This window comes from Spermophilus citellus, assembly GCF_964194105.1.
Source record: "Spermophilus citellus genome assembly, chromosome: 5".
Lineage (NCBI taxonomy): Eukaryota > Metazoa > Chordata > Mammalia > Rodentia > Sciuridae > Spermophilus > Spermophilus citellus.
In genome coordinates, this window is record NC_138186.1 from 119,018,832 (window position 1) to 119,042,560 (window position 23,729).

A 23,729-nucleotide genomic window follows, 5' to 3' on the forward strand; every position below is an offset into this window, starting at 1 on the left:
GCTGCTTGACTCTCTTTCTTCCTTCCCTAAGTATCTCTAGAATTTTCCCCATGTGCTTGGTTCTGTGCTTGGTTCACAATGGCAAACACAGCCTCTGTCTCTCGGAACTCATAGCTCAGTTTGGGAACAAAATAAAATAAAGATGAGGCTGGGGGTATAGCTCAGAGCTTGCCCGGCATGTATGAGGCCCTGGGTTCCACCTCCAGAACCACAAAGAGGAAAATAAAAAAATAATGAAAGAACAGGAATGGCTATTACATGCTGTAAACTATAATGAATAACACTCACCCACCCTAAGTGTGATGGGGACCACCGAGCTTGTGAGCTGAATGTGATAACACCCCACCTCATTCTTTCTCTTTGTCTTCAAAATGTGAAAAACAGTACATAACTATCTTGAAATTATTTGTGAAGAGACACAATGTGAAAAGTATTTCGACTTTTCAAAACTCCTGAAAAGCCAGCAACATTTCAAGACCCATGGGTGTCTGTGAACAAAATAGCCAGTGGATAGATTATGCCTCCACTATCACCATGTTTGTGTAACTCTGGCTCTTATCACATTTTTGCTATTTTAGCACACTTCTCACACTTAAATAATACCAATCATCTCAGGAACAAAGGAGTAAAACTTTGCATAGCACACCCCAACAGCTGGAAGGCGCCAACATATATCTATGAGAAACAAACTCATTCTTTCTTCTGAGTTTGTTCTTTCCTGACGTCTTCCTTTCTTTCAAAGTATTTCTGTTGCTTTCACTTTAAACTCTTCTTCTTTCTCTCGCTCTCTAAGAACAAATGTCTTTGAGGTATGGATGTTCTAGATGCTCTTCTCTCCCTTGGAGATACGCTGTCTCTCATGACTGACCCTGCCCACCATTGCTGTGTAAAGGGGATGGGGTATACTACTCACGACTCTCATCCGAAGTCTTGGTTCCTTATTTCCAAATATCTAAGGAACGAAGCCTTTAGGGTGTCGTACCTTTACCTCAAATATGGTGACTGAAAATCTGCATTTCATTTGTTTTGACAAATAATCTTATCCTGTGTAAGATTACACAGGCGATTCCTGTACTGGGTGGAAAATTTCACCAAATGACTGACTTATAAAAGTTAATTCTTACTTGGATATCCTAAGATGCAAATGGACCCCCCCTGTTTTTCCCCACAATTCCCTTTCTGGGGTCAGATCACCATTCTTCCAGGCTCCAGGGTGAAAGACGTAAAAGCCAGCTGGAACTTCTTCCTGGCCTGAAATCTCCAGGTTTCATCCCTCACCTAGATATCTTGCTTCTTTTTTTGACAAGTCTCTCATATTTGTCCTTTCCTGTTTAAGCTCACTGAAAAAACTTGATTTGGATCAACCCCTCTGCTAAGTCCTACTGTCATGGTACCCTGACTTCAGCTCACTGTCTTTCCAATTAATCACTTTAAATTGCAGTTTATTATCCCTCCCTCCCCAATCCTATAGGGGTTCCTATATAGTATTAAGTATTAAGTTGAAATCTACCACTTGGTTTCCAAGAACCCACATAGCTTTTCAACTTTGGTTTTTTTTTGCATTTCAAACACAGTTAATCTAGCTTAGTTTGCTTTCCTATAACCTGTTCCCTGCACCTGGCATGATCACACTTGCTTCTTTCACATTACCTTGTTGGAAATGCCCTCCCTCCTTCCATCTGCGTGGCTCAGTCTACTCAGCTGAAGTCCTCCCTCCTTCACGAAGTCCTCTGTGATCAGTCCAGCCTTTGCTGGTCTATTTTGTGTTAGGGTGTGCTAGGGCCAATGCTTGTGTTAGTTAGCTTTTGTTGCGATGACCTAACTGCCTGACATAAACAACTTAGAAGAGGAAAGATTTATTTTGGCTCATGGTTTCAGTCCATGCCTGGCTGGATCTATTGCTTTGGGCCTGAGGTGAGGCAGACCATGGTGGTAGAAGGGTGTGGTGGTGGAAAGTGGCTCAGCTCATGTATCCAGGAAGGAGTGAGAAGAGGAGAAGCGGGATGGGGGGGGCAGTGTGAGGGGGTGGGGAGAGAAAACACACATCCAAGTTGAGTACACACACCTGCACAAGGGCCAGGACAAGATATACCCTTCTAGGATATGTCCCTGCCCCCTGTGACCTACTTCCTCTAATTGGGCCCCACAGCCTACAGTTTCCATCATCCTCAGCAATGCTGTTGGATATGAATCTCTCAATGAATTAATCCATGGGTAAGGTTACAGCCCAAGATCCAGTCACCTCCTTGAAGGCCCCACCTCCAAATACTGCTGCATTGGGAACCAAGCTATTGGGGGACAGTCCAGATCCAAACCATAACAATGCTGTACACAACAGTTTAATGCTTATAACTTCAACTACTGGAATAGTTACACAGATACTGGGTGCTCACTAAGTGTCAGGCATGGTGCCAAGAGCCACACACAGAGGTAGACTCCAGTAACAGCTCTGTTTTACAAATGAGAATCCTGAATACAAAGAGGTGCTAAGGCACATGTGTAAATGGTAGAACTGAAATTTGAAAGCCAGAGCCAGGGTGTTTGACTCTATACAGTATTTCTGTCTTGTCTGTGCCTCCTCCAGGGTTCTCTAATAGTTCTTGCATGTGTTATATTTTATCTCCTTAAAGATTGGAGACCATGTTCTGTGCTTACATTGCTCCATAGTATTGCCAAAGGGTGGTTAAACAACAATAGCCTAATAAATGCTTTAACTGAATAAAGGGTCAACTCAGGTAGCAATGTATCCAACACATTGCTGATGGCCAAAGGAATTATCTTCCTTTACACAGACTTTTTCAAACTAAACACAAAGAGTTACAGCACAGTGGTAAAAACAAACTAATCATTTTTTCACTCTTGGAGTTATTAGGAACACAATCATCCTCACCATGCTTTAGGCTTGCTTGACCAATGATCTCAGTTTTTAAATCAAAACAGGATAGGCAGCCAAATGCATGATGTTTGAATGGCACATCCCGACCCCAGGTCACATTCTGGTTAACGGAGTCCCTCTAGGTCGAGTGGTCAGGCAATCTGCTTTTCACTTCTGCCTCAGGTAGAAACAGTTCTGATTACTTCTCATACTTCATGCATCTTCATGAACTAAGATGATGAAAGTGGTGTTTCAAATGCTCAAAAGAAGACCCCAGGTACTTCTGCTCCCAAGTTCCCTCTGGGCACCATGTACATGGGTCAGCGGGAGCCAGGGAGTGAAAGCCGTTAGTGACAATGCAACGAGGCCTGACTGTGGGCTGAGCTGGGATTGAGTGGTCCCTTGCAGAAGGGCCAGCATGGTCATTTAGGAAAGGAGCTTCCGAGTCAGGCAGAACTGGGCTTGCATGCTGGATTTGCTGAGTGACCTTTTACCATCTCCCTAAGTCTCAGTAAGTTGGAGATGGACATCAATCTCATAAGGCTGTGGTGAGAATTACCATAGATGCAAGAGGCTCGGCACAGTGTCTGGGGCCTATTAATATCTAAGTAAATGCCAGCTCTTATTACATCTGGACAATCATGCAAAGGCACCGAGTTGCACTGGCAAATGCCACTGGCAAGGCCAAAGTTCTCCACACTCTAGAGGCAGAAAGAGGATGAAGAAAACCTGACTCATTCATCATCCAACCATGGAGGATTTATAGTGTCCATTAAGTTCCCAGCACAGCATGGGCAATTCTTGGGAACCCCCAGGCAGCTGGGAAACAGAGCTCACTACAAACCTGACAGAAAGCTTAACTGTGTGGCACTAGCTTTAGGAATAAGGCAACTCAGAAAAGAGAGGAAAAAAGAAAAGGAACACAGAATGAGGATTCCAGGACACACAGAAATGAAGCAGCAGGACTCATGGCTTTGCCTGAGACAGGGAGGCTCAGTAGGACCCAGCTCCCAGTACCAGCTCAGCAGAGAGCTGGACTGTGGTCTTTTGTTTTCTGGTGACCAAGCCAATTCACAACTCTGTCTCAGAGAATATCCCCTCTGGCAAAAACACTGGGCTACAGTGGAGAAGGTAAAGCCAATGCAGAATGACAGAAGCCAGAACCTCCCTGCAGAGAATACAAGTTGTCCCCAACAGCATTTTCAAGGAGGAAAGGCATTAGCGTCAACAATAGACACTGTCTTTCTGAGCCAAAGAGCCACCCAGAGCCCTCTTTAATTATGAAGCCACAAACTCTGCAAATTATTATATTCAATATTAAATAATGTGCAGTACTCTGACTTTAAAGTTACCCTGGGGGATAAAAGAAATCATGAACCATGCCAGTAACAGGAAGCTGATTACATGGTGTGGGGCAGGGGAGGAGGAGGGCGAGGCGGGACTAGGCCAGGATATCCTGTGAAAGAAACAAAATCAAAGCTGACCTGATCTGGAACTTTGTGGTTTCCTCAAACACAACAATGATTTCAAACCCAGGGAAACTTGGCAAAGCACAACTCAGAATTTTCACACTCGGCCGAGGGAACGACTTTCAAATTTCCCAAATGTTTCTGAAGTAATACAACTGCGTGTTTCCAGTTATCTCGGGTGACACATTTTGTTGAAATTTCTACTTTCAGTCCATAAGAGTTTCATACCATGTTTTTAAAATAAAAACAAATAAAAAGCCAATGGGATTGAGATTGTATTCCATCTGAAATTTCACATATGGGTGGGCAGGAGTTCGGGAAGGAAGGAGATAGGTAGTATGAAGGAGGGCTGTTCCACAGGGAAGTGGCTGGAGGAAGGACAAGTTCCAAGGGCCAAGAAAGTGCCAAGGAAGGCAAGATCCAAGGGCCAGAAGTCGGACCTGAACATACTGCAAAGACAAGGATTGATTAATGAGGCAAAGAGCCAGAGTCAGGTTGGGAGGAGTTCATGGAAGGACTGCCAGCACCCCAGGGGAACCCAGAGTTGAGCACTGAATAGAAAAAGGAAGGAAGGTCCATCAGTGGGTATTAAGAATAACCCGGGACAACTAAAGGACAGAGGGGAGTCAACTCAGCCAGTGGGGAGATGAGGATGAGGCTGGACTCTTAAGCGCTGATCCTGGGCTTTTGCAATGAGGCAAGGACAGCAGGAAGGTGATCTGTACACTCCTTACATGGAAGACCATAGCAAGCAGGGTATCTAGGGGGAGCCAGAAGGGGACAGGAGGATGCTCTGGACCGCCTGTGTTTCCCCACCATGCTCCTCACCATTATGACTAGGACAACTCTCACTGGCTCCACAAAAGTAAAGAGTGAAATGAATGGACACCTAAATCATGGGTATTTGGTCCTTTTACTCTTAAAAAAGAACTCTGAGAACCTCCAAGGAGACTTTCCTTGAAGTGCCAACTGAGCTTGGGAGCTTGATTAAGAGGTTGCCCTGGGTGGTCTTGAGGAAAGAGGAACCCTGCATGCGATTCTGGAACTCCAAGACTCTGAATGATTACAGTTATCCTTCCAGCTTTCCAAGAACCAAAGAGGAAACTGATTCATGGCCCTAAAGGATGGGAACTACTTCTGTGATTTTCAACTGAGAACAAAGGCCAAGAAAGCTGCATGCAGATTGCTGTAACTATCTCTACGCTCCTGTTCTGGGAGATGAAAAGAATTCTCTTAAGTAACAAATGGATCTCAACATAGAATTGATTCCAAGAATCCAGCCAACCCAGAAGGGGCAGTGGGCCTGAGTTAGTCTGATTTCAAGCCATGCTGTGTGGACATACAGCGTGGACAGCAGTTAGTTTGGGGACACTGTTGGGAATACAATGGTCATGCTGGGGGGTTTGTTGGGAGTTTGGGTTTTATTTTTCAAACTGTCCCCCAACTTTGCAATCTGGCACCATGTCTGTGCCTTTGGGACCTCCACCAGGGAGACTGTCATAATGTATGTGCTGAGCACCTTCCTTTGGTTGGAAGAAACAGAGGCTTCAAGTGTGGGCAGTTTTAGTGTGTACTGCCTGCCCCTGATTATCCAGATGATGCAAATGCAGGGTTCCTTCTGCCAGCAAAGCAAGACAAGGAAGCCAAATGACATTTTTGATGTTTGATGGCAGTCTGCAGTTCCTATTTACACACTTTAAAATCACAGAGGGTGACCATCTGCTTCCTTCTTGACGATTACCAAGAAACGTGGGATGCACAGACCCAGGGCTTGCTCCTGACCATTTATAAACAACCACCACCAAACAGCTCTGGCAGAAAGAGACGTTCACTCGGAACACAAAGCAGGACTGCCCGGGTAGCTGCAGATAAACAGGAGAGGTGATAGGGAAGCGGGGCTCTAGGTGACCTGGCTGGCGTCAGGCCCATCTGTATTCCCTGTGTAGATCCTAAAAGCTACCCCAGGGTGAAAGTAGAAGAAATTGGTCTCCTTCCTTCCCTTAAACATTTTTAATCTTAAAAGAGAGACTGGAGTAGGAAAGGGTGATTTGAAGTCTCTTTTCTTTTCATTGTAATCTGGTTTTCAACATGTCCTTCCTAGGAGGGAAATAGGAATGCTTTCTACGATTCATCTCCATTTTCCTGCCAGTCTGACCTGCACCCCTGACTATCAATCTGGGCCTGAAGCTCTGCGGTGGCTCGGCAGATAAACAAAGCAGTCCCTCCCAGAAATGCCCATAGAAGCCCCGCAGCTTGAAGTGGTGGAATACAAATGAAGGCGATTTCTGCCTGGTGATGGAAGTGTACGAACTCAGACTCTGGGAGGCTTGATTACAAGCAGTGAGGTTCAGGCATGCAGCTCAACTCTGCAGGAGTGCCCCCAGGCTGTGGGAGCAGGGGTGAGGGCTGCTGGGGGCCCCTGCCTCTCCCAGATGGCCCTGGGATGATAAACTCCCAACTGGGCACAGGGCGTGGCATGGTCATTTCATGGCGGCTTTTCATGGCTGGAGCTGGGAACAAGCAAGTTTCCTGCTCTGTTCTTAAAACAATGGTTTGCATTGGAAAGGGTTTGCTTTTCATCAAAGGATGGTTTGCTTCTCCAGCATGGAAAGAATTAGATTATGCTCAATAATTAAGAGGGTTCCCCCCCCCCCTTCCCTCCCCTGACTTTTGCAGTTCAGGTCACCGCACACTGTGCAGGAATGGCGATGCTGTTGTTGACAGAGAACAAGAAATTCATGTGCTGAGGAGGGCAGAGGGAGGGCATCTCACGGCGAGATCAACCTTGATCTGCCACCGGATTACAGAGGCCTCAGAGGTGGCTGATTAATAATTCTGCAGGAGCCCTTGAGCTGGAAAGCTGGTGCTCTGAGTCTAATAATCCCCAGCCGTTGTAATACAAAGGAAGGACAGGAATTGAATTCACAGTTCTGAACTGTGAAATCCAGAATTTGAAAGGAATAGGGATCCACTTCTTCCTGACTGTGTTTGTCAACCTAGTTGCCTGCTTGTTTGTGTTAAATGGCTACTGTGCTTTTTGAATCCAAAATCTGATTATATTTAATTAGTACTGACATCTGGGATTTCTAATACACAAAGAGTTATTAAAGTAACAAATCTTTCTAAAATATGTTCTCCATGAAAGAATGTGTTAATTTATGCAGTAACAATTTTTTAACATGAAATAATTAACATGAAAACTGTAACAATTATGAATTCTTCGTAGTCTAATTTATATGTGAATTTTCCTCCAGACAATAATCTATTCAATTTAAATCCTCAATACAGGGAGCATTTGAACAGACACATTTTTCTTCTCCCGTTTAATACACAAACCAGCAGTCTTATGCAAAGTTCCAAACGCCCCTATTTCTTCAGATATTCTAAAGATCAAGGACTACATTGTCTTGACATTTGCTTTCTCGGCAACGATTCTGTCACTAATTTGGAACTCCAAAACAACCAACCAACCAAAACCACAGGGCAACTCCATGTTCTGTTCTTCATGATGATTCAAAGGAGGAGAGAGGCTTGCAGGGCGGTTCCTATATATGGGAGGGACCATGATGGGAAGGTCAGGAAATCCAATGCAGTACATGTTTGTGGGCACATGCCTCTATGTGTGTGTGTGTGTGTGTGTATGTGTATGTGTGTGTATATGTGTGTGTGTTCAGGGTTGCCCGTGACATAAATATGGTTATTAGCATATATAAGATTAATATCGATAATATCATTATTACTATTACCACCAACTGCAACTACTTACTACTCCTTACAACTAACTCAGCCTTTGCTTTGTGCTATATGTTTTTACATCTATTCCCAAGAAAGCCATCTAACAATTCTATGATGCAGATAATAATTATCATACATTTTTTCAGAGGAGAAAATGAAGGCTCAGAGAGGTTAAGTAATTTGTCCAAGGTTTTATATAGCAAAATAGCAGCAATAACATTCATACCAAGATAATTTGATTTCATGGGTCACACCCCAACCTGATCCAGCCCTGCCTCTTGGGATTGGGAGTGGAGTGGGTGTGGGAAGAGCAAAGAAGAGTGAATACGAACAGCTTTTGCTCTAATCCTTACAACTAACTTGAAGGTAACGGACATCAACCCTATTTTACAGATGAGAAGGATGAGGCTCAGAGAAACCAGACCTTACACTCTAGGGATATGGCAGAGTCAGCATTTGAGCACAGGCTGTCTAGTTTTAAAGCTTCTGTGCTTTCCCCAAAGACAATCTTGCAGTGTGCAGGGGACAGTGAGTGACCTAACAAACACTCCCTTCTGAAGTTTCTTGCAGCCACAATAGCATTTTATTTCTGGGAAGTGCTGTGTACATTGCTCAGAGAGCCAGCGAGCAGGTCAAAGAAGAGTGTAGAGAGGGGACAGTGACTGTGGCTATTTCCACTGCTGTAAACATTAAGCACCTACTATGTGCTCTGTGCCCACATGGGTACTTTGCTGGACTTTAGGCCAAATCACCCCTATAAAGAAGCAGTAAGATTTGCTTTGTGGATAATCAGGATGATTGCTGCCACTGTACTCATGCATGCATATGTGTGTGTGTGTGTGTGTGTGTGTGTGTGTGTGTGTGTATGTGTGTGTGTGTGTGTGTGTGTGTATTGATATGGGAAATGCTGAGAATGCCTGCCTGGCACTCAGAATCGACAAGATTGAAAACAACACAAGCAGCATGGAGGTAGGGATAGGGCTCAATAGAAAAGGAAAATGGGGAGAGAGAAGGTCTGCCCAAGGACAATAGCTGAGAAGTGACTCAAAGCTGTGGTTCAGGGTGGGGGGTCCCTCAGGATGAGTAAATAATATCAAAGTGGTGACTGATCAGATAGAGGCCCATGTGATAAAATTACACCCCCCACCCCTCCACCCCCACACACTTTTTCTCTTAAAAGATTCTTTTCTATTGATTACTAATAATCCTTCTTTAAATCTTTTTTTTTTTTTAATAGGAAATGAAGACCTTTTTGAAGGAAAACATGTCGATCACAAAATTAAGGTTCTAACAATGATTTTTATGTCTCATAGCACTCACAGAACTTTCCATAGAACGTTAATTGTCACAATAATTATACGAGGCAATTATTTTTGTGATCTCCATTTTACAAATGAGAAAAAATATGTCTCAAAAACCTTAAGTGATGTGCCCAGGGAAACCAGGCTTGGAGGCGACAGAACTGGTGCAGACCCAGGACTCCTAACTTTCAAGCCCTGGCTCCTCAGCACTGGGAAGCACAACACTGTGAAGTGGCACAGGTACTGTGTGTGAGGCTCCCCTCGGCCTCTCCTGAGACTCGTGCTTCCACCCCAGGAGCGGACCCCCACACAGGAGGGAAAGCGTCCACACCCTGTAGCCCTGTTGAGGGAAAGGGCCCCCATGGTCATCCACAGCAGGATGGGTGAGCTACGCCATGTCTGTGGGGAAGGGGGAAGAGATGCTGGGCCACAAGGCAACACGGCTGCATCTCCCAACATAAGGGTGGGAAAGAAGCCAGACGAAAGAGGAACGCCACACGATTCGTGCAGATGGAGTTCGTTTACAGCAAAAGGAAATCTATAGTAGTGGAGGGAAAACAGGCTCCCTCTGGGGATGGCTACTGGCTGCCTGTGGGACTGAGGGGCCTGCTGGGGCACGTCTTTCTTTACGGCTGGTTTCAGGCGCACACACAAGTGAAGATGCACCCAGCTGCAAACTTCAGATTTGTTCCTTGTACTGTATGAATGTTGAGGCTCAAAAAGAACATGAAAGTGTCCATAAAAGCAAGTGATTCTTACACACAAGCCAGGTCTACCTGTACTTGTTAGGTTTAAACAGAGACTAGTCAGCACAGAGCTGCAGGAAAGCCCAGGAGGAAAGAGCAATTCTGTGGAGGGCTTGCCACTGCTTCTCAGCTGCCATGGGAAGGAACTGATGGTGGCCTGAAGTCCTGGGGAGAAGCATGCTGGTGACCCCAGGGAATGGGCGGAGAGTGAGGGCCACAGCAGGCTCCCCTGTGCCCATGGCCCAGTTGGGGGCTTTGGTTAGCTCTGCAAGGGTTCTGGGAGCTATGGCAGGGAGGAGGCTGTGAGGACACCCTGCTGACCTCTCTGGGCTTGTATGTGCCACCACAGTCACCTCAAACTCAACACACCCCAAACCAAACTCATCCTCTTTCTCTGAAAGTAAGATCTTCTTCCAACTTGCTCATTTCTGTTGTTGGTCATTCCATTCTCACAATTACCTTCATTTGACTCCCTGGGAATTATCTGGCTCCTCTTTTCTTTTCTAAATAGTGTTTGAACCTTTCCAATGTATCTACAGTCCATTTGTTTATTTATTCTGCAGTAATCTAGCCTTGTGTAAAACAAAACAGCACAGTAACAAGTAATATTATTTACCTCTGTTTTTGTGCTGGGCACTGGGTGAAACACTGTGCATGCATTATTTCATTTAATCTTTGCAAAAATCCATAAAGCAGGTAAGATATATTTCCATTTTACACATAAGCAAATCCACTGTGGGAAAGTTAAACCTGTTCTGTCTGACTTTAAGGCTTTGATGAGTTCCTCTACACATTGGCTAGCTGTGCCCCTGGGTGGTCTTAGGCATCTTTATTTTATTTTTTTGAGATAGGGTCTTGCTCTCTTTGCTCAAGTGATCCTCTTGCATCAGCCTCCCTAGTAGCTGGAACTATAGGTCTATATAAACCGTGCCTGGCTTAGGCTTCTTTATATCAGCAGCTACTAGCACATTCTTTTTATAGACAGCACCCAATAACAAGACTCCAAATGGACAGAATTTAGCAGAGTTTATGGCTAAAGAACTATCTGCTCCAATTGGGTGAGACATCCAGGTAACTGAGAATATATTTCGTGTTGTTTCTATAATGCTGTCAGTGAAGGACTACCCTCACAGGATAGGCCTGGCCTTGACCTCCTCTCTGACATGGGGCTTCTGCTCACAGTCAGGGGCAGGAAGGGGTGACAGGAGGTAAGGAGCACATGAAAGACTGCATAACAGCTTCAAATTCTAACCACAACATACACTGTGCTGTCATATCTTCGCCTGGGGGTGGGGGTGGGGGTGACAGACATTTCAGTGCATCCTGAGATGGAAAACTCACAACTGTTTTGCAAACAATTGTCATTCGTGGTCTTAAAATATCTGAGTTTGGCACATGTTTCTGAACACTGCCTACACTCCCATAATCAAGATGTGGCGGGGCTGTGGCCTGCGGGTAACATAAAACCCGACTTGCAAATATTATTAGGCACATGGACCAGCTGTCTGGAGAAGCTGATTAATCCCTGGTAAAAGCTTCAGCATGCAGCACACATGCCATCTGCAGAGCACACCAGCAGATACACACAGGCCCTTTCTGCCTCCTGAAGAGGCCGGGGTAGAGCAGACCCTCAGGAGGAAATTGATAAATAACTGGGTTGTCCCAGTACCGAAAAACGAAAGTCTCTCCAATCCCCACACACATGCACATTAGAAGGAGCCCCTTAAAAACTTTGCCATAAAATAAAGGGGAAAAGGGACTTACGACTAATCCTTTCCATTTCTACTTTCTATTCTTTTAATCACTGTCTTACGCATAGCTTAAGAGGATGAATGCAGTAAGGTGAGCCCTACTGGCTCTGCCATTTTAATTGCTGTGTGACTTTGCACAAATGACTTAACCCCTCTGAATCTATTTCTGTTGCTCTACTCCAGGTTCCTCAGCCTTTCCCTTGCAGTCTGGGCATGGAGGTATTCCCTACATGCCCCTGTTCTTCCTTTCCCTCAGCTGCAGGAGAGCATTTCTTTTGTTCTCTGGAAATCCTGGAGCTTCTCTGGCTTTACTTTTTGCCCCCAGTTCAGTTCTCCAGTTCTTTTGGATTCTTTTTACTTATCTCTTTCTAGAATTTGAAGTTGTTTAGGACAGGAATGAAAGAAGAAAAAAGTGTTCTAAGTGTTCAGGGGAGGATGGAACCTTCCATTTGGAAATTATGTAAAGGAAATGTGGAACAAAGGGGTTGAGGCTGGGCTTTGTGAAGGACTTCAGATGGCTGTGAGACAGTGGGGCTGAGGAAGGGCAGGAAGGCATTAGGGCAGAGACACGGGGAGGGGCGGGGGGAAGGCTGTGGGGTCAAGGCTGAGCACAGGAGCTCTGGGCCCCCTCCAGAGCAGAGCAGCCTGATGGAAAGGAAGTGGTGAGGGGCGCCAATCACCCAGGGCCACATCCTGAGGAACTTTACCTGGTCGAACGACTCTTGAACTAACTACTCAAGCCCTATCCACAGCACTCTGCCAGCATATATGCTTTCCTGGTCCTGAACCTTCTCATTTTTTGATGGTTTGAAAGTGTTAAACACAAACTGTGGAGTCTAAAGTCTGGTTAAAGGGAAGAAACAGCTCTGGCCCTGGGACTCCATTCAGTCCCAGGAGCCTACCCTTTACTAAACCACGTATTCAGGTCCCCCTGTCCTTCCAGCTGAGGGGCTCACTCAGGACCAGCTCTCAGATGATGGTCGCGCCGATCATCCCTCAGCTCACCTTACCTAAAAAACATGCCCACATTCCTCTCTGCCCTGCCAGTGCCAATCAAGGCCACGGGTGTCTTTGATTAGAGATACGGCGCACCATCTGTGTGTGCGCTTGCTGTGCGGGCATTTGGCTCCAGGACAAGACCTGCTTCGTGCTGGGCAAATTCAAATAGCTGAGCTATCTGACCCACATGTAACTTAGCATTTGGACAGTCTCTGTACCAGCCAGGGTCTTAGTTTAACATTTTCCCTTATCACTTGAGACTGCTGAAAACATTTCCATCCTCAGAGTCAAATAAAGAGAGGAGGAAATTGGCATGAAGAATCAAAAGGAAGCAGGGTGCGGTGGTGCACACCTGTAATCCCAACAGCTCAGGAGACTGAGGCAGGAGGATTGTGAATTTGAAGCCAGCTTCAGCAATGTAGCAAGGCTCAGTGAGATCTTGTCTCTAAATAACAATAATAATAATAAAAAAAAATTGCTGGGGATGTGGCTCAGTGGCTAAGTATCCCTGAGTTCAATCCCCAGGACCAAAAACAAACAAACAAACAAACAAACAAACAAACAAAAAAAAAACCGAAGGAGAAGAAGGAAAGGAAGAACTATGAAATTCAATAGAAAGCATCACCTTAGTATAACATATTCCAGACACTGCCCAGCCTTGCACACAATGACCAGGCTTTGGCTAACGATGACAATGCAAGCTACCCCTTCCCCAGTTACAAGCATGATCATCTACACGGGAGCCTTCATCTGATTGCAAATTGTCCACTTAATTCCACACATTTTCCTGGTGTGTGCTTAGGTGAAAATTGGGACAACAGAAAATATCCCTGGGATCTCCTTCCTGGCATCTGGTGCTCTAATAGCACCTGAAATGCTGCCCCACTGATGTGGCTGCTGGTTTGGGATGTATTTTGCTTAAAGGTTGATTTCCATGAATTTTTGCATGGGGCAGGGGAGGCAAATGATGAAAGAAGATGGGGCTTTTTGAGGGACTATGATGTTACCTTCCATAGTCCCTCCAGCCCTCCTTTCCACCCTTGCTTCATAAGGATTCAGGACTAAGCTCCTTTGACCTCTGGCTTCTGCCTGGGCCTGCAGGGGACCTGAAGCTGGTATTAATGCCCTAGTATCCCTGCTACCTCTCTACCAGGGGGCTCTCTCTCTCTGACCTCTGCTGCCACTCCCTGCCTCTTGCCTCTCAGGCCCTGGCTCTGCTGCTGTTACTAGCTCCAAGGCACCTCACCAGACCTTGTTGGTTTTCCTAAATCCTTCCTTTTCCTTTTTAAAAGACACAATTTTATTAAGTTCTCCACTTTGAGTATGCTTCCTGTTTTCTGCTCAGATTTAGATTGGTTGAGGAATGAGCTATAACTTGACTGACCCCTTGGCTTCCCATAGCCCTCTTTCTCAGAAAACACAGTCTCCTGGGCTTGGATGCTGTGAGGATGGTGGCATGAACCAGGAAGACCAAAGGAGTGGACATCTACTGACTGAAAAGCAATATCTCATCCATCTACTGAACCCACTGCAATCTCCCACCAGCAGAGTTATCAAATTCCTGCCAGATCAAAGAGAAAAAAATCCAGTTTGAGGATGACCTTTCAAATATGTTCTGCAGGAAAGGATGGTTAAAAGGAAGGGTTGTGCAGGAAGTGAGTGTTTGTAAAGTTGCAATCAGGAGCCACTGTCATCTGAATGCCCACCTTGTCTCGCTGTGTACTCATTGTCTTCAATCAACCGGGCCAATCCAAAGTCAGCAATCTTGCAAATTAGTCCATTCCCTACTAGAATGTTTGCTGACCGCAGATCTCTGTGGATATAATTCATGCGCTCAATGTAAGCCATTCCTGCAGCAACCTGTGGAACCCAGGAAGAGGCACGTGAGTTACACCACAATGCAATGTACTTATACGTCGCTACATCCACCACAAGAACCAAGTCCCCTGGGCCTACCTGTGCTGCCATGTCCACAAGATTTGGTAATTTCAGAGCTCTTCCTTCACCATCTTTTAAGAAATCAAGTAAACTTCCTATGAACAAAACATAAAACCATTTCAGTTTACACTGAAAGACAGAGTTCTTGATGGAGGGCTGTATTTGGTTTTACTGTAAGTAAATGGCAGTTGATTGGAATGATGCCCTCAAGGGAAAAAAAGTTTATATATATAAACTAGGGTGGAAAAAATTCTATGCATTGAGAAGCAGGTTTTACCTTTTAAAAACAAACAGCAATGATTTGATTTCTAAGGCAACAAAAATGTGATAAAGCCAGAAGAAAGGGAACTCAATCTCCCTTAATGTCACAAAGAGGGATACATGAGAAACTGTACCCCTGCATGCTCATACTCCAATCAGCTCTGCACAAAAGAGTGATGTGGGGGAAATGCAGTCCAGCTGAGAAGTCTAAAACTATGGTCCTGGGACCAGCAGCAATGGCATCACCAGGAAAACTTGCTAGAAATGCAAATTCTCAGGACCTGTCCCAGATGTAGCAAATCAGAAATTCTGAACTCTGGGCCTAAAAACCTATGCTGAGATTCACTGGCCTATCTTATGTATAGATTTTAAATCTGGAAAAGAATATATGAGGAACATGGGTGGAGCAGGTAGCTCCGCCTAGTGAGATCACAGCTGGCCAAGCCTTAAAGCAGACATCTGAAACAAAATAGCTGGCGCTTCAGAGCTGCTATTGTAACCCAGCCTGGGGAAGCCCAGAATTAACACTAAGGCAGAAATAATCATTTGCAGAAGCTAGAGCTCATGATGGCCATCAGTGATTTTTTTTTTAATGCTTTAATCACAAAGTTATTTACAAAATAACCCTGGATACAAAGGACAAACAATCTGCCAGGAAAAAATTCCAATTATATTTTAAAAGAAACTAAATGGAAGAGAAAAATTACACTGGTGTCCTCTGTTGTACAATGCATAGCCTTTTATGGCTGTTTCTTGTTTGATTCATCTGTTTTTCCAAAACAAAGTGATCTCTGGCCTTATCCCCAACAATGCTGGTTTGATTATAAAGACACACACATACACACACACACACACACACACACACACACAAAATGGGGGGGTTATGGAGAAAGAGGGGGAATAAAATACATGCCATTTCTTCATCTGTTATTTAAGTGGAGAACTGGGGAAAAAAAAAGATGTTGAAATGGTGGAAATTAAACTTAGCCCAGATAAGATTTCTAGTTTTGGGGTGTGTGTGTGATGCTGGGGATCAAATCCAGATCCTTATGCTTGTGAGGCAAGCAGTCTACCAATTGAGCTATATCCCCATCCCCAGATAAGATATTTATCATTTAGACCTATAAAAAGGAAATTTAACAGAAGCTGCTGCATGCAAAATCACTGTAAATTATCATAGTCTCTACATCACTCCTGATATTAAAGTGAATGCTTTAATTATGGAGAAGAACTTCAATTACTGACATGTGCAACACACAAAAGGCACTGCATTTCACAAAGATTTGGGAGCAAACTCAAGGTTAGTCGGTTTTAAAAATATTTTAAGCACACAACTCGTGTTTCCTGGCCAGAATACTAGATCATGCAAAAATCAGGGAAAAAAAACAAAAAAAGGCAGATCCATTTTCCTCTCTAAGACAGCCCCTAGAAGTAACTGGAAGCTGGAGAAGCGTTGCTGACCTTTATTCATATACTCGGTGACGATGTAGATGGGTTCTTCAGACACCACGGCGTACAGCTGGACCAACTTGTCATGCTTCAACTTCTTCATGATCTGCGCTTCCTCAAGGAATGATTCGGGGGACATTGTGCCTGGTTTAAGAGTCTTTATGGCTACTTTTGTGTTTCCATTCCAGGTACCTACAAACATCCCACAATATTAAGTCAAATTCAAAATCCTCTTCTGATGGCAAAAAAACAAAAACAAAAACAGAGTTTTTGACTAATAGCTACATGCATAAAGTTAGATTTTAAGTTTTTAAAAAAACCTCATTGTTTTTGTGATAAAGTCAATTGCAAGGATTCAGTCAAGTATTTTAACAAAGAAATGAGTTTTTTTTTTTTAATGGCGATGGATATATTAAATTATTTATTTATTTTTTTCTATTTTGTTGCATAGTATTTACTTTTTTTTCACTTGGGCATATGATTACAAATATATACCAAAGCTCTGGACTCTTGTTTACAGTGATAAAAGTCCAGGGTTTAAAACAGGTCTAGCCATCCAATAGCCATCCTTGAGTTCATAGAGAAACATGGAAAAAATCTGGTTAAGTTCCATTTTATGGGTGTGCCATTAAAAAATGTGGTAACACACTGAGGGTGCTTGGAAACTGACTTGAGACAGACTTTTGACTGTCTGCAATGGATGAGCTACTTGACTGAGTCCTGGAACTACTGAGCCAAGCATGCACAAAAGCATTGGCAAGGAGCTGAAGGTCTCCTTGCCAATACTTTCTCAGGTAAGACAAATTCCTCAGGTATACTGATGGTCAGCCACAACAAGAACGATGGTTTCTATCCAGAAGACCAGGGAACTTAAACAGCAGCTAACAAGGAACAGAAATACTTAAGCTTCCCATGTTAAAAACTAGCTGATCCAAGGCCTGGTTTATGATTGAGATACGTTACCTCATCTGTAAAACACAAGTATGGAACTGGATTATCTTTTGAGTGTCTTTCAGCTCCCAAATTAAAAAATAAAACAAAATGCTGGGTTTTATGTGTATTCCATTGTTAGTCCTAAGGCTTTGAAGGGTAATTTTATAAAGGGAAAAGAAAAATCTGCTAATTTAGATTGCTATTCTCTATTGGAAAGACAGGTTTATATTAAGATTTATTTTTGTATTTAATCTATGACTTTAGATCTAAGAATTCTGTAAATTGGGACAATTCTCCTTATCCTGTTATAAACATGGTTCATATAATTATAACATGAGACTTAAAAAATCTCATAAAATATTTACCAGTAAGTATTAATGGAAAACTTGACAATTTGTAAGTGATCTTTGAGATTTACATGCTAGCACCCCTAAATTTAAGTAAAGTGAGATCTTCCTCTCTAATAACACCTGGGAAACTACAGATGCATCCATTCCAGTTATGATGACATGCTGTTTTATGTTTTATGGGCAAGAAAATCTTAGTGGTCTGAGTACTGATTTATTGTTGATAATTATAAAATTTAAAAATAAATTTTCTTATAGGATCCAATTAGGACCCATAACTCCATTGTGAATTGGGTATATAAGGGAGAAGATCATTTAAATTTGTCTTAGAATAGTTGAGATAGAGTCCAGAGAGAGATGGATACAATAATAAGGGTTCCCAGTGACTTGGGAGAGGGATATATGGGTGGATAATAGAAACACACATCTGTGTATGTCCGAGCGTATTTCTACTATTCATCTGTCTATCCAAGTATGTATATCTGTATAGTACTTACTATTTGCCAAGTCTTGTTTTATCTACATTAACTTTTTTTTTTTTTTTTTTTTTTTTTTTTTTTGCGAGGCGGTAGTAGGGATTGAAGCCAGGGGCGTTCAACTATGAAGCCACATCCTCAGCCCTTTTTTATCTTCCTGTCTTAGCTTCCCAAGTCACTGGGATGACAGGTGTGTACCACCAAGCCTGGATGCATTGACTTTTAAAATGCAGATTAAAAAGACCTGAATTGCACATAGCCACAGGTATCTATTTATATCATTTTTAACAGACTCTAAGGAAGGAGGAAGAAGGATTCTCTAATCTTTAATCGTGTTTTACCTATAGTCATTTTTGGATGAGGTGTAAGTACATGGATAAGCAAAACTGCAACTGACCCAAAGGAATTATAAAAGCAATTTCTAGGGTCCAGTGCATTTGGCTTAATCAGTGGCAACCAAACAGAAGTAGGCATGTCTACTGAACACATACTATCTGCAAGGGATTTTAAACATATTGCTCCAGGTAATACTCCCAACAATCATACACATGTAGTAGATATCACTCTGATTTTACAGATGAGAAAACTGAGGCTCAAAGATGTTAAATAAGCCCCTTGTTTGTTTTAGTCAGCTCGTCAGGAATCAAACTCAGGCCTTGTAAGTAAAAAAAAAAAATTCTTCCTTTATACCCATATGTATAATCTTACCTTTCCATTTTTTTAGAAAACCACCACATTTACAGTGTGTTGGTTTCCTGTTCTGCAGGTGTTTAACCACAAGAAGTAGAACAGGTGAGAACTGCAAGGTATCATCATCATGTCCTGAAAATCAGGATGGCCTGTGTCCATCTAGTTATTCATGTTGTCACTGTCCCAGTGACTATATATACGTTTTTGTTCAACACTGTCTTTTCAATGGCTTGAGATACAGCCAAAACAAAATGCACCCTCTGCCTTACCAAGCCATACTTCTGCGAAACACCCCTGACCCAGCTTCGTATCCAGAAACAAGGTGTCACGTGCAACTTCCCAAGCATCTTTAGCCAATCCAGAAGTTTGTGGGGCACAACTCGATGAAATCACAGTTAAGTTAAAACACAAACCATCAGCTTTCTCTACAGGAAAGGGAATTAATAAAGAAAACACAGTTCTTATAATCCATAATCATGCATGCACTAGGAAAGATGGAAGGTAACTTGCCCTTTAGGGTGACATTCAACAAATATTTGCAGCTGGAAATGAAGGGCAAGACATTTTATGCAGGCTGGAACATTTCCTCTACTGTTTATTGGTTTATGAACTGAGGTTCATATAAGAGCACCAATTGAGCCATCTGTCAGCCTCGCCCATTTATTGTCTCTTTTCTAGAAATTCCAGAATCTTGAAGTTAAAATAAATAAAAAAAGGATTCCTTATGAAGAGTAATTCTTTTTTGTCATAAAGTCTTTATTCTCACCTTCCATCTTTGCAGTTTGGGATTTCCCAAACGAGGAAGTTAATAAGAGAGTAATTGAATCTCAGCATACCCATCCATACTTCCCCAAACTGCCCATTTCCCAGTCTCTTGATCAACTGCAGGGATTCTCGAGGGATTTCCCAGACATCTTTGGTTTTGACAGACAGATCAGTAAGCCTTGGCATCCCTTTGTGACAAGGAACTACTAGGCGGCAGCAGAGACCTGCGGCTCTCTCTGATGCAGGAGCAGGGGCAGCGGCAGAGTGGGAGAGAAGAGCAGAACACATGTAACAACAACATGCACAGATGCAAACCCACACTTGCTGTCGCCCAGGGGAGCTTGGACAGGGCTTCTCAGCACAGAACGGCACACACCTTGGAGGATCCAAAGCCACACCGTGAAACATTCTCATTGCAGATAGGACAGGGGACATACTAAATTTTAACTATTCCGTGCCCCCAGGTGTGATATAGTCTATATAGAGATAGAGACAAACTGTTTTGGTCTCTGTACTCACAAGTAAGAAAATCACTGTCAGCCTAAAGTGCTCATAACGTGTCTTCTGGGATCCTGAAAATCCTCTCCCTGATTTCAAAGAGGACATTTAGACTATTGAATGTTGGCATGACCATCTCTTTCCCTCACTAGTATCTAGATTACCTAGGGGACTGGAGGGCTCTCTGGTACGAGTACATTTAAAATCTTAACTTCAGTATGAGATCCTCCCATAGAGGATCTAGCAAGGCTGAAGGCTGCCCCTGGCAGAGGAAAGGATGCCACATGTCCAGAGATTTCAGACTCCATTCTACCAGTCAAATATACTTGCACTGCTTCTATGCTGTTTTTTAATTTTTTAAAAACTTTTATAACAGTCTTCTCTGTATAAGTTAGGAGTATGGATTGAAAGGAAAAAGAATGGAAAAACTAACATCCACAGAAACTGAATGATGTGAAAGAGGAGGAAAACAGTAGCTATATCACTCAGATGTTACTGGGAGCTCTTTCCTCCCTTCTTTCTTTTTAAAAAGAAAATACCTTTTAGGATCTAGCAATGTTGAGGGGAAACTGACAAAACACCATGTTAAAAATCAGTCAGGTGAGACGAGGCAGCACAGAATAAGAACTTGGGGAAGGACAAGAACTGTACAGAGCCCCTCCCATCCCCTGGAAGCCTCTCAGATCCAGGAAAAGCAAACATGGTGTTGATTTTTCTCTGAAATCTAACTGTAACTTTCTACTCCTTTTTGATGGAATCAGGTTCTGAGATATTTAGGCAGGAAATTATTTATGTGTCAATATTTCAAAGGCATTTTATGTGTGAAGAGGAAGGAGAAGAAAAGCCAATATAAAAACAAATCTAACTTGAGATGGATTTTTTTTTTCCCTGAGATTAAAAAATGTCTATTGTTCTTCATATCCCTTCTCTCCTTCCAGCTTTATGATGTTATTAAGGTGCCCTTTCCAATACAGTATTTTCAAATGATCCAAACCCTAGGGATCCTGCTGATGTTTCGCTGTAATGAAATATATTTCAGCATTTGAAATCCTTACAACATGCAGGCATTTTGAGTATACCACTTAAGCTCAGGGAGATATTCTGCTCCATTTCTCTCAAATATTTCATTAGAATCCACATAAACCAAGTTAGCCGAGGCCTGAATCAACTAGTACTCCAGATGTTGTGAATTTTTTAAATTGCTCATTAGTGACCAGGATCAATATATAGATATTTCTTACAGTCATTTTCAAAAGATTGTTATTTCATGCTAAGAAATGTACTTTTCAATGAATGTGCGTAGAGCAACAGCAGAGGTCAAATCATACTGTTCTGGAATCACGTCATTGTTGTGAAGAACGATACAAAATGCATACACGGGTCACATAAAAAACTCCAGGGCTCAATGAAATGTACAGAGGTGCACATAGAGACGTGTAGATAGAGACCTGTACTTGTATACCTATATCTATATCAGGTGAATATACAAAATGGTAGGATCACTCACAAACCAAGGGAAGAAAGCATTTTAACAATTGCACATAAAAGCCACATTCTTGAATAAAATGCACAAGCTGCACACCTAAATACACCTAATAATTAAGAAAGAACAATAAATAAGGAAGAACAAAATAATAATGACACTTGGGTATTAGGACAGAGACTAATGTAATTTTGAAAAGTTCAATGCAGTGGATGTAATAGGTCTAAGAACTGTGGGTCACGTAAGTACAAACCTAGTTACCCCATCAGGAGCACGGAATTTATGTGCAGGTGTCCCACAGCAGTTCTGAGTGTAAAATGACAGCAGGAACCCAATGCTCCCTGCTGTAGTCCCCATAAAAGTACCCTCCCAGCCGCCACGCCCTCTTCTTTTCATAGTTCTAAGTTCCATAATAGAGGGAATGGGAAAAGGTAACTTGCAAGAATTTGAAAATGAAGTTGAACACACAGACAACTTTTAAGATTTAACCTACTACTTCTACTTGGGGAATTAGAACATTACAGAATCTACTGACAGGCACACGCAATCATAATAACAGCTCAAGGATGACAACCCCAGAGCCACTCAGAAACCCTCCTGTAAGGGGTTGGGGAGGAAAATTGGCTCTACCAGTGACTTTGTATATGGTTGTCATTCCTTTCCCCTCTCCCACTCTCCCTTTGAGCTCTGCACCTCCCACTCCCTTAGCTCCTGAATGGTTAGTAGGTAGTTAGAATCAAAGTTACCTGAGTAATGTTGTACAAGCTGCTGAAGTGTTTCAAACTGGGCCCGGGTGGTGATGTAATACCCGCCATTGTCAAGTTTGCGAATTTTATAATGTTTGACATGGTCTCCTTTCATATCATCCCAATCACGGATAGAAAGTGAATAGGCACCTGGTAAATGTGCAAAGCGTTAGCAGTGCCAATCATTTTGAGTACTAGTTTTTTTTTTTTTTTAGGTCTCTTTTACTTGACTATTGCAATTAATAGTTATTAAGGGAACATAACATACACATATGTCCATACACATGACATCTCCACTAAGTAACAGGAGAAAGACAACTTTTGGTGTCCTGCAAATGTCAAAAGATACTAACAAATAAAATGATTTTGCCCTGGAGCCTGGAAGCTTCCTGGATACTTTTCTAACATACTCTATTTGGTATGTAGTTTCATACCGAGCAGACCCCTTAGGCAAGATCAAGAGAAGAACAAGGACTCCCAGCCGAGCCTGCATCCCTGGGATCCTCTCCTATGAGGTATGGTAGAAGATAGGGAAAGTCTGCATAAAACAAATTGAAGGGCTGTTTCTCTAGAAGTGAGCTTCAAAGTTCTGCTTCACAGCAGTTGACAGGAACAGATAAGCAGTATCCAAAAGACCAAACCTGAAGGCCACTACTTTTTTCCCCCTTGACCTATCTCCTCTTATGGGTTCTAATGAGTTGTTAAATAATAAAAAGGAAGAGAAGTCCTCAGTTATTAAAAAACAAAACCAAAAATAACAAAAATAAAAAGCAAAAAAAAAAAAAACCACGAAGAGGTCAAAAACAACTTGTATGACTGGCACCTGAGGAAAAAAATATCATAATTCTAAAAAACTTCTGAAACCCTGTGATCTGTGGGCCTGGAGCAAGAAAGCTGCCCAGCACCTGCTTTCAGGAGGAAGTCTTGATTCTGATCCTCTGTAGTTCTTTTGGAGCGGTCTGCAGTTCCAGGGCCTAGAGGAAAAACTGAAAGCAGGACTCCATTCACAAGGCAGGGAGGATCTGTGCCATTTTAAAATCCTTGTACATCATCCCCTCTGACTAATCTGCAGATTTGAATGACAAGCCAACTTCTTCAACTTGTTATCTTACCTTTGGTGGTTTCGCTCTCGCGGATAAGAAAGGTACCTCTTGGGTTTCCAAAGGACAAAAGCTGTCGCTCAGCATCTTTTCGGCCAAGTTTTCCAAAGTACCACCTTTAAGTGAAATCAAAGGAGAGAACATACTTAATGATGGTCATCTACAAG

General features: G+C 42.8%; 1 protein-coding gene across 2 annotated transcripts in view; it reads right to left on the reverse strand.

Moving 5' to 3' along the window:
- FYN (FYN proto-oncogene, Src family tyrosine kinase) overlaps positions 1-23,729 on the reverse strand; it is a 204,111-nt gene that overhangs the window by 17,510 nt on the left and 162,872 nt on the right. The window contains exons 7-12 of one of the 2 annotated variants that reach the window (XM_081294884.1): positions 23,575-23,678; positions 22,463-22,612; positions 19,240-19,395; positions 16,537-16,716; positions 14,833-14,909; positions 14,583-14,736 (exon numbers count right to left, since the gene is read on the reverse strand). In XM_081294884.1, coding sequence (XP_081151010.1) covers positions 14,583-14,736; positions 14,833-14,909; positions 16,537-16,716; positions 19,240-19,395; positions 22,463-22,612; positions 23,575-23,678 — 821 coding nt within the window. Of the gene's footprint in view, positions 1-14,582; positions 14,737-14,832; positions 14,910-16,536; positions 16,717-19,239; positions 19,396-19,806; positions 19,972-22,462; positions 22,613-23,574; positions 23,679-23,729 lie in introns of both variants that reach the window. The other variant, XM_081294883.1, reaches the window with a different exon arrangement.